This window comes from Primulina tabacum, chromosome 7, assembly GCF_025594145.1.
Source record: "Primulina tabacum isolate GXHZ01 chromosome 7, ASM2559414v2, whole genome shotgun sequence".
Taxonomy (NCBI): Eukaryota; Viridiplantae; Streptophyta; class Magnoliopsida; order Lamiales; family Gesneriaceae; genus Primulina; species Primulina tabacum.
The window spans coordinates 40345024-40362484 of record NC_134556.1 but is presented as its reverse complement, the minus strand read 5'-3'; the positions used below and the strand labels follow the sequence as shown (position 1 = coordinate 40362484).

Genomic DNA, 17461 nt, shown 5'->3' with positions numbered 1-17461 from the left:
TAGCCAATAAACCCTTCAATTGAATCACCGATGATGGTTGCTACTATTTTATTTGCAATACTTATTTTATTTATGAATTTGTTTATATATTTATGATTAAATTTATATTTAAATATTGTATTATCATTCATTCAATTTTTCAAACAATTGATCTAATTTATTTAAATATTTAGTTCACTTGCTTTATTTTTATCATTATTATAATAAATTGAGTGCTAAAATAAGTAAATTAAAACTGGATAACAAAATCTTTAGAAAAAACTAAACTCATAATTGAATAGTTTTAAAATAATTTATATATAGTGTGTGCAGTTTTTTCGCTCAATGCTAGGACACAACTATCAATTGTTTGGTATTTTATTCCTCGAGAATATGGATGAAATATTATTAATAGGGAGTTTAAATTTTGAAATGTTAAAGAACCAATAGTTTTAAAAACTTTATTTTTAACCAATTTACTGAATTACTTGGGCTTGAAGCCGGGTCGAGAGCTTGGCTGAGCTAGCTCAATCGAATGGTTCGTATTGGGTTCATGGGCTTTTCTGGCCTAGATCACTTTAAATATGGGCTTATTGGTTTATTGGCCAGCATAGCCCCCTTAAAATATGGTATTTTTAGTTCATGGTCTGTGCCAGCTAGGCCACTAGAACTATGGGTCTTCTGGGCCATGAGCTGGGCTGGCCCAATTTCGTTATGGACTGTAATTATGGGCAAGTCCTACCGGCGTTCAGGGGACATCAGGAACGTAATCCTTAATCCTTCGATTCTCGTATCGGCGATCGTGTAAACTGTACATTGTCCCTCTCACATTGTCAATCGGTGGAGATGGGGGAGAAAAGAAAAGCTAGGTTCACGATGAAGCTCCGGAAGAAGTAGATTACGATGACGAAGAAGTCAAGGAAAATCTCCGGGCATCTTCTTCCTCAAACCCAAAAGCTTGTACGAGGATTGGAATTTGTATTTCATTTTTCTTGCCTTCACGTTCGTGGTGCTTTTCATTTTTTATGAGTTGTTGAGCATTAAATCCATTAATTTCGTTGGTTCATAAGACAAACTATTTCATTTTTTTCTTACAACTAGCACAGAAAAAAATTAGTAGAATTTGTATTTGAATTTCAAAAACTCTGATTATATAAACACAAAGTGCAGTAAAATCTAATTAAGTGCAGATTAAGCAGGGAGTTTGGCTTTGACGAGTTATATAAAATGCCGAATGGTGGCCATAGTGATGCAAATTACTCGGGGAACTCTACTAGTATGATATGTTAACACCTGCAGGCTGTTTATGCATCACATGTTTGCTTATTCTCAGTTTTGGACTTCTGGTGTGCGAAGGAATGTGCCTTGGGCCTCAGCATCTATTGGGTGGCAGGAAATTGAATAATGTCAACTATATATATATTCATCTGAAATACTGCCATACCTTGAGAATTGGCCTAATGTATTTGACTTCCATTTCTTAAAATTTGTACTTTTCTATGAATAGAGGTTTCCAGAAGAGGGGTCAAAGTTTGGTGTAAGTTTAGAAGAAGTTGGTTTTCATCTGGTGTGGCCAGAAAATAATGCGTTTATGATGATTAGTTCGGGTAATCTGGACAGAAAAAACCCAAAAAAATTATTAAAGAGAGCAATATTAGCAACTATTTGGGAGATGTGGAAGAATGAAACAGATCAATATTTGAAGAATATCAAGAAGACGATTCTCAACCTAGGCGAACATGGAATATTGGGTTGCACTTTGAGTACACATGGACAAAAAATCTTAAAAAGGAACTTCATTTAGTTTGTTATCATTTGGTCGACGACCTGTAATATCCTGGGTCAATAATCATGTGATATGAATATATGATCGTGTTGAGACGTGTTACCAAATTTGGGTTGTTATGTCTTTGCTTGAAGTATTGATATTAGAAATGTTCTATCCTTCAATTTTATCTTCAGTACTCAAAAGTATTGTTTTTGCTCCACAAACTGTCTGTACATGGTGTTTTTAATCATCTGACGATACTTTGTGCTAAAAACGGTAAATGGTGTCTTTGTGCTTCCTAAACTCTTGGGGTGGATAAAGCTGCATATCAACAGGAAATAAAGAAAGCTTATTACAAGTTGGCTTTGCGACTGCATCCTTATAAAAATCCTGATGATGAGGTAAATAGATAATTTCAAGGTGTTGCGTATGGTTCCCTTACAGAATGTCTTATGTCCTATACCTGATTTTGGCTATACAAGAGTCTTTATGCAGGAGGCCAAGGAAAAATTTCAGTAGTTGTGAAAGGTTATGTCAATTCTTGGGGATGAGGAGAAACGGGCAGCATATGACCAGATTGGTTGCGTTGATGATGCTGTAAGCCATGATCCACACATTCTTTTATTGCAGTTATTTATTTATCTATTGATGTTAGTATCTTTTAAGACATTTAACGAGGTCTGCACATTTGAAGCCCCTGGTAAGTTCATTCCATATTATGGTCTGTATTAAGTTTTCCTGTGGAACAAATAAATTATGCTGCCATTCGCATGTGAATGGGATTATTCTTTGGTGTTGAATTTCAAATAATAGAGCATACGTTTGAGCTTTGGATTTTTACTACGTTAAACCGTGTGAGAACTTGATGTTAAGCTAGCTCTTTAGCTTTAGCTCAATGCTATTCTTTACTTGGAGTCACTTTTTAAGGTTTTTGTTTGGAGTTTAGTATAGGGACACTTGAAATGTGAATTAGTGAAGCACCTCATCCAAGATTTTTAAACCATTATGCTGATTCACCTCATTTCGGCTGACTGAAATAGTTAAATTGTCATATATATAGATATTCTTCATTACAAACTCATTCTAATTCAAGGACAAAAAGTTTATTGCTTTTCCTCTCAATGCCATACAACTGGTACCTTATTTGATCTTTCAATGTTAATTCTCGATTGCTCGTTAACAGGACTTGGTAGGAGATGCCATCCAAAATTTGCACACATTTTTCCGATCCATTTATAAAAAGGTGAAGGCCTATTGCTCTCTGTTGTTTTACAGCTTTTGTTGATACTTCTTTTGTTTGTCCACATTGAACTGGGTGCACTTATCGCTTTTAGATCTCTGAAGCTGATATCGAAGAGTTGAGGCAATTTATAGAGGCTGATTCAGAAAAGAAGGATTTGCTTAAGCTATTCAAAGAATGCGACGGCAACATGGACAGGTATGCCATACTTAGGAAGCTGGATTGCCCTCTTATTGTTAATCTGTGTGGTTTGTGTTTACCGATTCATTATTGATCTGTTTCCTTTATTCAAGCTTTTTTGCTGCATGCTTTGCTCTGATGCTAAGCTAGATTCTCACCGATTTAAGGATATAATCAATGAAGCTATTTCTGCAGGTGAGATTTGTCACAATTTCTGTTTCCGAGACGATGTTTTGCAAATTGCATGGTTAACGGAGTGGTGCAGAAAAGCTAGTTTTGCTATTTTGATCAATATTTTTTTGGTTGCTAAGAATAGACATCTTGAAATTTAAGTTGCGAAATCATTGACATGCACATGCATTTGTAGGGAAAATAGAATGAACCAAAGCATGTAAGAGATGGGCTAAGCAGGTGTCCAAAACCGAACCACCTACAGGTCCATGGAGACAAAGAAAGAAGTGAATCCAATTCTCTTCTCCCTCAAGAACCTTCACTTAATTAGTTAATCTCAAACTAAAGATTTTTAAACGCTTCTGGACCCTCTTACAGGTGGAAGAAAAGCTCCGAAGATTTGTATGCTATAATTGCTCAAAGGCAAAACGAGAGGCGAAGCAAGGTCGATTCATTGTTCTCAAATCTTTCCCACAAATACAGCGGAGGTGAAGTTGTTCCAGGACCGAGTGAAGAAGAATTCGAAGCTGCTCAAAGAAAACTCGACAGCCGGAAGAAATCCAAACAAAAGTAGTGCCAGTTTCTTGCCCTCTATGCTCTGCCTTCTACTTCTGTTAAATATTGATAGAATCAAAATTTCCCTCTATTTTGGTTCAAGTGATCCGGAAACTTGGTAAATAGTTGGTGCCTTCTGATATAGAGTCAAGGTCTGAGATTAGAGATATGAAATTTCAAATTATGGCGAGAACTATACTCTATCATATCCACTATAGAAAAAAGTTGAAATATAGGGGGGGAAATTAAAATAAATTTTTTGCTTAAAATCTTGATGGATAGCTTTTTCCATAGTGGTTGGCACTAGTCGTGTTTGACCCGTATTCAGCATATTTTTTCTTAGGATTTAGTTGAAAAATGGAATCATCTTGGAAGTCGTCCTCAAAAATTAATCCATGATTGACGTCGTGTTGTACGATCGGCCTCAAATTTCACACTTTCCCTTGAATGCGACAATACACCCATCGGTGTGAAAAAATATTCATTTAGGTATACGATAGTGATTGAACAGTCCAAATTTCAAATTAGCTTTAAAAGATTGTGGCTAACCCCTCCCTCTGATTCCAAAACGAGTTCAATTCAAATTTATTAATAATAAAAATTTATACTTTTCTTTTATAGATGAAACTTAAATCTTTTTTTAAAATCTAAATATTAACGAAGTAGTATATCATCTGAAATTTTAAATCTTTAAAAAAAAAAAAAACTCGTTAAATAATTGATTATTTATATTTTTCATTGAAAATAAATAAATAGAAAACAGCACGAATGGTCTACCTGCCCACAACCTATTCTACCGACAGTTGTGTTCTTAATTATTTATCTTTTTTCCAGACAAAACTCACTTGTCAAATAATAAATAATAAAATGACCACTTATCCAACAACCGTTTAAGGACTTGTGTCCCACTAAATTCTCTCTAATCCAGTTTTATTTCCGTATAACACGTAGTAAATAAACATTTGAATTTTTCTAGTAAAAAAAGATGTAATTATTCGGAAACATATGAAATATTGAAACTTTGAATAAAAATCAACTATACAGAATCAACATATCTATGTACAAACACAGCCCGATTTACTCCAATCATTGCCTCCGAAATAATCGAATCAAAGCGTGAATAATAATCCCATGGAGTCGGACACGTTTGTTTCATTTTTAAAAAAGGTGAATTGAGTGGATGTTTACAAAATAAATGAATAATAATTTACTCGAATCGTAATTAATTTGATACAACCAACTGCCAAAAAAGAACAGTTTAAAGTAACAAAGATGGCTCTGAATTCAGACAACGCATGTCAATTCACAAGTACTAAGGCGTACGCATTTAATGAGATGGAGGATTTGGGTCGTTAGCCTGTAAACTCTGCGAATTTCTCCATTTAATGTATATACATAAATATGTGGCCATGGGAAATCTGGTGTTTTTTGTAACCAAAATTCAACATATGACTCCATTTAATTTTATAATTCATATTTCTGTTCAGTTGTCCGACAAAATGAGCGTTGCAAAATCGAGCTACATTACATGGATACAGCAACCGACATCGATCGGTTAGCATAAATATGACTTATAACAATTGATTTTTTTTTTAACGGTTTTGTCCACAGGTCATATGATCACTTCTCTATGAAATATAATCAAAATACTTCAGCTCTCTTGATTTTCAGGTGGTGTAGAGATGTACGTGCAATTTTTATAAAAAGTTAAGTCCTGTAATTTGGTGCGAATAACTCTAATCTTAAATCAACGGGGAAAATGGGATTAAGAGTGGAATATGTTCAGAGCGAGAAGAAATTTAAATAGCATGAATAGAAAAAACGACTCGAATCAAGTGAGAAAGCATTTTGCTAATGTCTTTGATGTAAGGATAGATGGAACCCACTAGCAATTCGTAATCTACTAGTGTCATATCTGTCGACTCGGGTTTTATTATCTCAAATTCCGCACGTGAGATCAACAATATCGAAATGCAAAAATTCAGTTATTTTAATCTAAACCAACTCGAGTTAATTATTACAATTTAATGTTTTGAATACTTTTATAACTTATTTCGAATTAATCCCAATTTTGTCACCCTTTTATGTGATCAATGTATATAAATTTTCAATGATATATATATATATATCTATTAGAAAATATAATATCTAGTAGAAAAGATTTTTTTTATTCTTGAGATGGACTATAACTTTCAATGGAGTAGATTTTTAATAATTTTTTACTGATGAAAAGTGACCAATTTTCATGATGAATCTTCGAATGCAAGGAAATACATTTGGACATCTAATCTTTTTCAAGTCCATTTTTACATTTCTATTCTATCCTACGCACAGAAAACTGTGTTCATATCTGACATGTAATGGATCATTTGACTTTGTGTTTGCCACTTTGTATTTATAATTACAGCATATATTATCAAGATTCTTTATTACCATAAATGTTTTTTGTGTAGCCAAGCCTTAGCCTCTGTTTTGCAAAATAATCAAGTGTTTAAATTTTTTTTTTTGAAATGTAATCAAGTGTTTAATGACCCCTCGTCGTTGTTGCCTTTTCTTGACAGTATCTTGGCCTCATTGAAAAACCCGAAACCCGTACTCCCCACATTTACAAGAGCACGAGTTATTAACCTGTTGCCACAAGTGTGGTCTGATACTTTCACAGCTTTACTTTTTGAGGCGTTTCAGAGTGGTTATAATTGCGTTAATTAATTCCGCGACCGAACTTTGAAGTAGTCTTCCGCTTGAAGCTGCAACGGCAAATCCAGGGGATTTGCTTTTTCTTGGTTTCTTGTGGAGGGTATACCGTGGAATCTACAGTTTCTTGCTCGAGTGGGCCAGGTGAGTTTTTCATTAACTTATTTATTGGGTCTAAAAACTGAATCTTTAGCTGAAACTAGAGAGACCCACATGAGTTTTTCGGCTTTGCAGGGATTGATGGAGGCCGAAAATGATGATACTAAGAGCAAGATGGAAGATTATGAAGGAATTGAGCAAATTGGGAGAGGTTCTTTTGGGGCGGTGTTTCTTGTGCTCCACAAAACTGAGGAAAAGAAGTAATGAGTCCATGCATAAAATTTTAATCTTTTGACTTTTTTGTGTAAGGTTGTTTTCTTGGTCTATGTTGGTTTACTCGTGCTTGGGCAGCATAAATCGGAGATTGCAGAGTTGAGGGGAGTTATTTTAACGGCATAATACTCGGCTTAATTTACAGATTCTTCGAATTTTTTCCAGAAGCGTTACGGAACATTTGTTGTGAATTAGATGCTGAAGTGACGCGCTTGTTAAGAAAAATAATTTCTCCGCGTGTTTGATTCTTTGACTATAACCTGTTGTCTTAAATTTTCAGTGATGTTTCAATAAAGTTGTAATGTTTGAGAAAGTGTACTTTCTTTCTAGTTGGTAATTCTTATATTTTTGCTGTGACGATGCATAAGAAGACTAAAATAGCTAAGTTAATGTGAAACTATTATATGAGAAGTTCGAATCTATTCCTTTCAAGGATCATTGTTTAGCCTCATTGGTTCCTGGAAGATGGTTTTGCTCGTATATTGTCAATTTAATGAAGCTACCCTTATCTTTGATAGGTACGATGGTTTTGCTTATACACTGTCAATTTAATGAAGCTACCCTTATCTTTGGTAGGTACGTGTTGAAGAAAATTCGTCTCGCTAAGATGACAGAGAAGTTCAAGTGTACTGTGAATCGTGAGGTTAATTTATGCTTTATAGTTAGTTTTTATGGCAAAATATGGAGTCATAATTGATAATTGAAGCAATTTTTGTTTCGATTTTAAGATATCACTCTTGATTCTTGAATCTATATCTTGACGAGGTCTATATGTTAAACATTTGGAGCTGAAAATTTATACTTGAGGTTTTTGACATCTTCAATTGCCACTCTGGAGTAGTTCTGTTGTTCAATATGTTATCTCTAGTAATGACTATAGCTATGTAATTTTATAAACCTAGAATGTCTTAATACATCAAAGTTATGGAAAGAATTTGTTGATTCGTTAGCATAATAATGGTCAGTTATCAGAACTATGATTTTAATCTGCATTCAAGCAACTGTCATCAACTGTTTTTCCTTGGGCATTTTAATGCTGTGAATTTGGGTCAGAAGAAAGCTCAAGTATTTAAAGCCTGAATTATTTAACTTGATAAAGCTCCATTGCTATTTTTCTACACGAATTTTTTTTGGCATTGAGAACATCCATCATCTGCCAAACAACATACCTTCTCATCTCATTTTGTTCCAATTTTATGAATAGATTTCTTAGAACACAAATTACCATGTAACAAGAGGAATTTTCTTTAAACAAAGGTTTTGCTCTTTTACTATGTTTTTGCACTTTGTTGCAATGCATGACCTATACAAGTGAATGGTTACAACATTTTCCTATTTTTTGATGAAAAATAATCTTTTCCATGTCTCTGGACTCTGATACAGATTGATGTAATAGCGAAATTGCAACATCCTTACATTTTGGAGTACAAAAATGCTTGGTTGGATAAGGTATTGCATTTTTGAATATTCATGTCCAGTTGAGATCTTCCTCAATTAGCTTTTAGTTTGTGTACATGTGTGTGTTTTTATCCTGGAGTTGATTCTGAAATAATCTGTTTTTTTATCCACAGGGGAATTGCATTTGCATTGTCACTGACTATTGTGAAGTAGGAAATATGTAAGTGATTCTTCAGGGTTATCTACAATAGAACCTTGATTGAGGTGTGTAAAAAATGCCGTGCTCTGTTTCATGTAAAGAGAAAGTTGTATTGTTACTTCTGGAAATAAGAATTGAAACTTTCTCCTCCTAATATATATGCATTAACGAGACGAAAGAACAAATCAAGGAAATTGTAGCATTTTGGTGGTCTTTAGCCAAATCCTATAATGCCATGTCTTTATTGTGTTGTTCTTTGTTAGATTCTCCTAGTTTTCTTGTATTTTTCAAGTAGTTTCTTTACATTTTTCTTCCTATTTCACAATATTTCCATTGCTCAGATCTGAGAAAATTAGGATGGCTAGAGGAGCATATTTTCCCGAGGAGGTAATCTATTTGATATCCTTGTAAAAGCAAGCCTCTTATCTAAATGGAATAGCTTGTCCTTAGTGGTAATGTTCTTGTATTTGCTTTTCAGAAACTTTGCAAATGGTTGACTCAGATGTTATTAGCTATTGACCATCTTCATTCCCATAGAGTCCTTCATAGGAATCTAAAGGTTTATTCCGAAGTTGCTTGTCCTATTTAAGTGCCATTCATTGACTATCGTTTCTTACATGATTCACATTCAATACAGTTATCTAACATATTCATTACCAAGGAAAATGACATCCGTCTTGGTAAGAGGGCCGAAATAAGTCCTTCAAATAACTTGATTCTTGTAATAATTTCTATTGTATTCTTATGTTTTGTTCACTTATATATTTTACAGGTGATTTTGGAGTAGGGAAACTTCTTGATGAGGAAGGCCTTACCTCAACGGTATGGAATATATAATTTCCAATTTCTAGAATTTGTATGGAAAACAGTTATATTTTCAACTTTCTATGACATACAAGAGTGTGCAAGATATGTAGCCTACGAGAACTGAGAATAAATACTGATGGTGATTATGATGAAAAACAGAAAGTGAATCACTCATTTCATGTATAGAACTCGAGCTTGAATTTGATCAGATCATGTTCGAGCTTGACATTGATTGAGCAAGTGTTCGAAATATGATTGAGTTTGAGATCTAGTTTTATTTTATATGTACTTATATAATATTTGTGAATATATTAAGTTACACAGCGGTCAATGATTTTGAACTTGGCTCAAAATATTGCCTATCATGTTTGAACACTTGAATCAAGTTTTATAAATAAATTTTCAAAGATAATATTATTTGATTTAACCCAAAAAGCTCCTTAGAGAACTTGATCCATTTAAATCCTAAAGTGAGGAAAGAACTAATATGATGTTAACATGTAGTTCCCCAGTAAATTATTTTTTGCAATGAAGGAAAGGATTAGGACGATACCTGCACTTGCATGGAGAGGTTTGAGGAAGGGCTGCCGCTACTCTGTAGGTCAAACGATTAGAGATGATGGAACTAAAATGGGGCTGGTGGAACTCATTGCATTTATCTACTTTATATTATTTCCTTAGAAAATTATCAAGAAAATTCTTATTACATAACATGTTTCACCTGACAAATTTTCATTGACTTGATCTAAAATAGATATCTACGGAAGTTATAATGTCTCTCCTTCGTATAAAGCCATAACAACTGTAAATCTTTGAGTAATATGTATAATTTCTTGTTCAAATACTAGGTTGTCGGGAAACCCAACTACATGTGCCCTGAGCTTCTCACGGATAATATGCCATACGGCTATAAATCAGATATATGGTCGCTAGGTAAGTCAAACTTCGCGGGTTCGAAATTCACTGCGCAATGTTTTTCTTATTGTTTGAATGTATCATTTTCTTATTTCTTCTTAGGTTGCTGCATGTTCGAGATTGCTGCACACCAACAAGCATTTAAAGCCCCTGTAAGTTTGATCCTTCTGTTTCTGTAGCATCTAATCCATTTCAACAACTTTAGTTGCACAAATTGCTAAAACTAGAACTGACTAAACTAGGATATGGCTGGACTTATCAACAAGATTAACAAATGTTTGCTCTCTCCATTTCCTCATATATATTCTTCGACACTGTAAGCAGATTTTAAATTGTTTCTTTCTTTTTTTATTTTATTATAAATATGAAATGGATTGACATTAACTAGGACTTCAAAATTCTCAGAAAGCAGATCATTAAGAGCATGCTAAGGAAGTGTCCCGAACATAGGCCAACGGTGGGTTGATACTATTTTTCCCTTCATTTCGAATTTGAAGTGAATTTCCATTAGGTTTAATTCTCTTTCTTCCATCATAGGCTGCCGAATTGTTGAGGCATCCCCATTTGAAACCTTTCCTGCTTCGATGTCGGAACCTACCTACTGTCTTTCTTCCTGTAAAATCTCCATCACCTAACAGTACAAAGGAGAAAACAAGCAAACCATCGCCTAGCAATTCTAGTGGTGGAAAAGATGACAGAGGAACAGAGATGAAACCGAAACAGAAGGAACTACTTCCGTTATTTGAGGAAAACATTGATGTGCAGGATCTGAATTTACTAGATGTTGATGTCTTGATTGAAGACAAACTCGAAACTAAAAGGGTTGACCCCACAAGCTATTCAGGGGAGATTTCTCATGACAGCGAGGATTCAAAAAGTGGGGTCACAAGTTGTGAGACGTCTGCTTGCAATGAAGACAATCAAGAAATTTTCGAATCTTCAATGTCAAATAAGGAAAGCTTCAACTTGGAGGTTACATCAGCCTTCGAAGAAAAAGAGGAAAATTCTCCCAAATTGGAAGATTCCGACAGAAAGAGGGATAATTCAATCGAATTGGAACCTCTGTGCAGTCCTCAAGTCACGGAGGGAAAAGAAACAAAGGATGAAGATGCAATTATTGAAAACTGCAATAAAATGATAATGCTGGATACTGTCTGCAGTGATGAGCTTGCATCTGTTCTTGAAGAAGTCGTTTTGTTAACTAAAGAAACTGTAACATCCAAAGTTGATACAGAATCTCGCAACTCTTTAAGCCTGGAAGAAAGTGCGGGTACATATTCAGGAGTGTCCCCTGATCCTGTGTCATCTGAAACTCGTCTGGATAAGGATATGGTTGAAACTGAAACAGGAAACTCAAGGGATTCAAGCCAAACTGACAAAGGAGACACCCATCCAATGAATCAAGTTTCAAATGTTGAGACCAAAACTGAGTTGGGGAATCTTAGCAACGTGAGAGCGAATGCTTTAGAGTCGCTGCTCGAATTGTGTGCACGGCTGCTGAAACAGGACAAGCTCGATGAGCTTACTGGTGTACTAAAAGCATTCGGAGACGAGACCGTTTCTTCCAGAGAAACAGCAATCTGGCTGACGAAAAGCTTGATCAATGCACAAAAGTTAGCCAAGGAATCCTAGTTTTCAAGATTCCATTTCGAAGAAATTTATTTTTTTAAGAAACGAGTGGTGTTTAATTGGGTGTGAATGTATGTTTTGATTGGGAAGAGATTAGTGCTGGACTGGATGTTGAGAGGATTGTGTTTATAAGCACACATGTTTGAATGTGTCTTTTTTCCTGTCATTTATGCATGTGTGAATTTTTTTTTTCCTTTTTAGTTTTGTTTTGGGGTTAGTGAAAACAGTTAATTGTAGTTCTCATTTACCCCAAATGATATACTGTAGTTTCCCTCGTTGAAATGTTTTGCTAGAAGAATTTTTAATTGGTTTGGTTTCTTGTTCTTGAACAAGTAGAATTAGTAGTACTTGATAAATTAATAATCGTTATTAAATAAATTATTTTATTATCAATATAAATTTATATTAAATGGGTTATATTATATTATTCACAAGGAAAAAAATAAAAAATTTGCTCGACATTTTTCCAATTACAAACTGTGAAAATTAAAATTGTCGTTCACATTTAAACCAACTACAAGAATAAAAATTAAACAATTGTTTTTTATAAACACATAAACCAATTTTTTACATGTGATGCAATATGAATGGGTTATTATCGTCATTCACCCATTCACATCGAGGCAGTACATACATACGAGTTGATGCATCCCAGAGTAATTCTTCTCCCGGGTGCCTGGGCTGGCCAACGATGATGGTGGGGTGGATTGTGGGCCAACACAATCTGGGACTGGGAGGAAATTGAAGGCCCAGATTAGCTCGTTTAGGGTCCATTGTATGGGCTTAATAAGACTTTAAAAGAGATCAGACTTCTGAACTAACCTTCGAATTTTCTTCCACGTTGAGATTGCCACTGTTTTTGCAGAATCGAGCAAATGGCTCTCTATAAAACCCTTCTCAAAGCGCAAATGATGGGTTAAGTTCGGTGGATCAAATTCAATTTTTCAGGTAAAAGAAAAACTAAAATATTGGATTCCATTTCAAAGGATTTATTATTTTCTTTTTCTTTATCTCTGTTTTTTTTTCGTTGAACCCCTTCATTCAGCTGCCCTTATTGGCATCAAAGATCCGTGCTTTACCTATTTATCCTTGGATGTTTTCATTTTCCTGTACGAAGTAGTTTTAAACATTTTTTTAGTGTTAGCTGTTAAAAAAAAGGTGTTTCGATAACCCGTTGTTTCCTTATTGATCATTGCTTTCCTTCGTTTGTAAACATGATTTTTTTATTATTGTTCTCTATCTATGTATTCCAATGCTTGTTCTAAGGGTGTTTGACAGTAAAAGATAATTGACATGAGTCAACCGTCAGTGGTTTTAGCCACAGCAAGCTATGATCACACAATTCGATTCTGGGAGGCAAAAAGTGGGCGTTGCTACCGGACTATCCAATATCCTGAATCTGTATGCCCCCAATCTCAGCTTTTTTTAGTTTCAAATTTTAGTTTGCTTTGTTTTTTACTCTATTTTTCACTTTCCAGTATCTGAATCTGTATGCCCCAAAACTTACCAGCCTTTTGGGTTTTATTTTTGGTTTTGCTGTGTTTATAACTCAACATTTCCTTTTGTTTCGTAGGTTCCTGTTTGTTTCCACCCTAGTGCTCATGTGTAAAACGGTTAATACGTGTATAATTTATTGCTCAATGTTATATATTCGTGTTGGATTTCAAAATTCGATACGATATACAAGTTTAAGCTTCCAGGGGAGACTGCAAGCTGACTTACGTGTTTTACTAAATTTGATGCTAAATTTTTAGACTGGGTAAATTATTTCTTTTAAACTTTGATGTTTGTATTGTGGCCCAAAGGCGCTTTTTAAGCGTGCAATTTCCTATGGAGAAGGTTTATTTTAGGACGACAAAAAAACATGTGCAGTGCCAGTAGTTAGATTTTGTTCACTGAACCTGTGTATTAGGTTTTTAATCTTTTTGACTGAATTTAAAAAATCCTTTCACATTTGACTGTCTGAGAATTTCTTCTCTTCTACATCAGAATGTTAGTTCTATTGTATTTGAAATCTATAACAGTGATTCAACTGTTTGGCGTAATGCATTGAACTGTTAGTATTTGGTTTGAAGCATCAATGGTTACAGAAGGTCTGGCAGACGTGAATTGGCTTTCTGTTATCATACCTCTTCAAAGGTTTCTATAACACAGTTTTGCAAAGCATAAGTGCGCCGAAGATGGCAGAAATTGATATTCATTTTCTCTGCAGCAAGTAAATAGGCTCGAGATTACACCCGATAAATGCGGCCTAGCAGCAGCGGGGAATCCTCATATACGATTATTTGATGTTAATTCAAACAGTCCTCAGCCAGTATGCCATCTTATTTTACTTATTCTAATATATTCTGCATTTTCTGTGACTAGATTTTAATACTCTATCAGCTTTTTCTTCACTTTATCTGCCAATTCTTGTTCTTATGTCAGGTGATGAGCTATGATTCTCACACTAATAATGTGATGGCAGTTGGATTTCAGTGTGATGGAAATTGGATGTATTCAGGTTCTGAAGACGGCACCGTAAAGATTTGGGACTTGAGGTATGGGAAGTTTTTATAATATGTAACTTGTCAGATTGAATATTTTTTATCTTCTTCCTGCCCATCATCAAGGAAAGTCTGTTGATCTTGAGCTTTTTAGTTTAGATTAATCCTCATGGATCTACTTTCATTCTGTGGCATAGGGCACCGGGTTGCCAGAGAGAATATGAAAGCCGTGCAGCAGTTAATACTGTTGTCTTGCACCCAAATCAGGTATGTGATGAATTTTTTTTGTCTATCAATTAGGTATCTTACTGAAATTTGAACAATTTGAGTTATGTAGGAGAGTAATGTTATGTTGTCAATGGCTAGAAAAATCATATCTGGATGATTGCTGCCAAATATTGATTTTTAGCTTATTAATCTTCTGATATGTTACTGGTAATAGGAACCACAAATGGATAACTGAAATAGACCACGGCATAAAGGTTTTGATCCAATACTTCTTGATGGAAGCCAGTTATTTTTTAAAGAACTTGAATTCTGACCATACCAAATCTGTGATGGGGGATATCTAACGAATTCATACTATCATTTATTATCTTTCCTTCAACTTTCATAAACAAGCTGCTGTGTTTTGTTTTCCTGGAGAATTTAAATGTCCTATGATGGTCTTTTACCTGTTCCTTGGTGATTTACAGACTGAACTGATATCTGGGGACCAAAATGGCAACATCCGTGTGTGGGATTTGAGAGCTAATTCTTGCAGCTGTGAGCTGGTATGTAGCGTGCTACAAATCTTTTGATTGTTTGAGTTATCCACAAATCTCAGCTTCATCTATCTTTTCCTGAAAGAACAAATTTTTTTCCATTAAAGTTCAAGCTTGATTACCCTAAGACATCAAATTTGTTGGCAGAAAGAATCGAGAAAGTTTTTATGTGATATAGATATAGTCTCAGTAAAGGTGGTTTAGGCTATTGAAGTGATTGATCTGGTAGGTTGAATCACTGATCCCAGGTGCTTGTTGAAAATAATTAATGTGTTGGGATCATGAGCATATTATTGATAATTGTTCTTAGCCATTGTGAAACCATGGGTGAGAATTGATCCTTTTTGGTGGTTATGAATTGGGCCATTGCTTAGGATTCCTGTGACAATAATATTTACTGTTACATATAATTTCGTGTGTGGCTGGCTTTAAGACATGAACTCCATCCTTTAGGGGGGAAAAGACCTGGCTTTTGTTTTGCTGACAACTTTTGATAAACAGAAAACTCGGGGGTAAGAATCTGCCGCACATTTTACTGCCCGTTTACCTGTGGTTTATTTGGTGGATAACTCGATTTTTTCACATTCACAGAACAAAATTTTGTAGTGCAACTGTAATACCTGGACTTGACATATTTTGTAGGTTCCAGAAGTGGATACAGCAGTACGATCCTTGACAGTAATGTGGGATGGAAGTCTGATAGTTGCAGCAAACAATCGAGGGACATGTTATGTATGGCGATTGTTGCAAGGGACTCAAGTGAGACAACTATGAACAAATATATTATTTACTTTTTATGCTTTGCAATTGACGACTTGGTAACCATGAGTCGATTATTGCAGACTATGACCAATTTCGAGCCACTGCATAAGTTGCTGGCTCACGATGGGTATATTCTTAAATGTCTCCTCTCTCCTGAATTGTGTGAACCAAACCGGTTAGGATCGATGACCTTTCTCTTATCTAAAGAACTGTTTTCTATTCCATTTGGGCTGGCCTCTATGTCGGATTTTTCTCCTTTATTCTAATCTCAGGACTAGAATTGTCTCGGATTTATACTGAGAATGATGACTTTTAGGTACCTGGCCACTGCATCTGCTGACCATACCGTCAAAATATGGAATGTAGACGGTTTTGCATTGGAAAAAACTCTAACAGGTAAACATTTGGTCCTTTTAGCCAAACATCATGTTAATTATATCTTCTTGTTATTTGCTGCAACACCGATGTTACTCCTTTGTAGGACATCAGCGCTGGGTCTGGGATTGTGTTTTCTCTGTTGATGGAGCTTTTCTTATCACAGGTATATCAAAATTCCTTCCGTGATCTCTATGATAACATCTACTAACTGCTTCCTTTTACCGGACTGACACATTTGGTTTCAGCTTCTTCTGATTCAACTGCAAGATTATGGTCCATGTCCAATGGTGAAGAAATTAAAGTCTACAAAGGTCATCAGAAAGCAACTGTATGTTGTGCTCTTCATGATGGGAACGAACCTTCAAGCTGAACTGTTAACTGCCATCACTTGGGAACTTTTTTTACTTTAGTGCAAAGATTTCTTTAACAATATTGTGAAGACACAGTAGCTGATGAAATTTGATTCGAAAGTTTTTAGTTTTAACGTTACTAACCTGTTGTGTGCATATAACCTTGAAGAAAATGAAAAAAATGAACATATTTGTGTTTTTTTTATTTTGTAAGCTGCTAATGTAACAGAACATCATTAACTATGCTGAACTCCAGGTGCAGCACAAGCACAGCCCTTGGATACTTGTTTGTCACAATCTAAGGGCTGTTGCCCACCAGGTGTGCAAGTTGGCGGTACAGAGTGAATGGGAGGCTCTGGATTTCGATTGAGGGCGACATTGGTTTTAACATGTCAAAATTCAATAGATTCGACGAGCAAATTGCGAAATTCTTGATTTAAAAACATTTAGAATCTTTTCTCACTTCAAGAAAAGGATCTTATTTGTATTATAAAAAAGGATCTTATTTTATGATTTTTATCCACTGCAGGCGCGGACAGCAGCTACCAGCCTACCATTGGCTGAAAAGTTCTCAAATTTTTTAAAATACATAATTTTTCTCCTTGAAACCTTTAAATCTGCACACCATTGCCACCATTGCTACAAGCACTTGGTCAGGACTAGCGGTGTGCAAAATTTCGGTTAAACCAAATTAACCGATCGAACCGAATTAATTCGAAAATTCGATTCGGTTAATTCGGAAGTTCGGTTTTGAAATTTTAAAAAATCAGTTAATTCGGTTCGGTTTCGGTTTAAATTTGAAAAATTCGGTTAA

At 35.0% G+C, this 17461-nt stretch overlaps 3 protein-coding genes across 10 annotated transcripts; all 3 read left to right on the top strand.

Annotated features, from left to right (window-relative positions):
• Positions 1–514: 514 nt before the first annotated feature.
• LOC142550797 (chaperone protein dnaJ 6-like) lies at positions 515–4264 on the top strand. Its single transcript, XM_075659850.1, is given in 8 exon segments — positions 515–745; positions 849–939; positions 2069–2148; positions 2243–2344; positions 2931–2990; positions 3082–3186; positions 3281–3362; positions 3717–4264. Coding segments are annotated over 8 exon segments (786 nt in total). The 3' UTR covers positions 3752–4264.
• Positions 4265–6384: 2120 nt separating this feature from the next.
• On the top strand, positions 6385–12223 carry LOC142552078 (serine/threonine-protein kinase Nek6-like). Of its 2 annotated transcripts, XM_075661689.1 has the most exons (14): positions 6385–6731; positions 6822–6946; positions 7536–7602; positions 8343–8408; positions 8531–8577; positions 8898–8943; positions 9035–9115; positions 9194–9236; positions 9329–9378; positions 10212–10296; positions 10381–10430; positions 10521–10594; positions 10684–10735; positions 10816–12223. In XM_075661689.1, the coding sequence occupies exons 2-14, from the start codon at positions 6828–6830 to the stop codon at positions 11908–11910; spliced, it is 1875 nt and encodes a 624-aa protein (XP_075517804.1). In that variant the 5' UTR covers positions 6385–6731; positions 6822–6827; the 3' UTR covers positions 11911–12223. The 2 variants fall into 2 exon arrangements, with proteins under 2 accessions (XP_075517804.1, XP_075517805.1); XM_075661690.1 differs by lacking the exons at positions 6385–6731; positions 6822–6946 and adding an exon at positions 6969–7477.
• A 346-nt stretch (positions 12224–12569) lies between these two features.
• On the top strand, positions 12570–16852 carry LOC142552077 (target of rapamycin complex subunit LST8-1). Of its 7 annotated transcripts, none has more exons than XM_075661683.1 (12): positions 12570–12855; positions 13192–13308; positions 13983–14046; positions 14120–14221; positions 14335–14447; positions 14591–14660; positions 15089–15166; positions 15800–15916; positions 16000–16094; positions 16236–16315; positions 16401–16460; positions 16543–16852. In XM_075661683.1, the coding sequence occupies exons 2-12, from the start codon at positions 13238–13240 to the stop codon at positions 16665–16667; spliced, it is 975 nt and encodes a 324-aa protein (XP_075517798.1). In that variant the 5' UTR covers positions 12570–12855; positions 13192–13237; the 3' UTR covers positions 16668–16852. The 7 variants fall into 7 exon arrangements, with proteins under 7 accessions (XP_075517798.1, XP_075517797.1, XP_075517799.1 ...); XM_075661682.1 differs by having other exon boundaries at positions 13174–13308; XM_075661684.1 differs by having other exon boundaries at positions 12571–12855; positions 13186–13308; positions 13998–14046.
• The last annotated feature ends 609 nt before the right edge of the window (positions 16853–17461 follow it).

What these genes read in the sequence shown, in the direction of transcription:
- LOC142552078 (XM_075661689.1), top strand. Translation starts at nt 6,828, where the DNA reads ATGGAGGCCGAAAATGATGATACTAAGAGCAAGATGGAAGATTATGAA. An exon ending in AGTGTACTGTGAATCGTGAG is followed by an intron (nt 7,603 to 8,342) that starts GTTAATTTATGC and finishes ACTCTGATACAG; the next exon opens with ATTGATGTAATAGCGAAATT. An exon ending in GAGCATATTTTCCCGAGGAG is followed by an intron (nt 8,944 to 9,034) that starts GTAATCTATTTG and finishes TTTGCTTTTCAG; the next exon opens with AAACTTTGCAAATGGTTGAC.
- LOC142552077 (XM_075661683.1), top strand. Translation starts at nt 13,238, where the DNA reads ATGATCACACAATTCGATTCTGGGAGGCAAAAAGTGGGCGTTGCTACC. An exon ending in GTAAAGATTTGGGACTTGAG is followed by an intron (nt 14,448 to 14,590) that starts GTATGGGAAGTT and finishes TCTGTGGCATAG; the next exon opens with GGCACCGGGTTGCCAGAGAG. An exon ending in ATTGGAAAAAACTCTAACAG is followed by an intron (nt 16,316 to 16,400) that starts GTAAACATTTGG and finishes ACTCCTTTGTAG; the next exon opens with GACATCAGCGCTGGGTCTGG.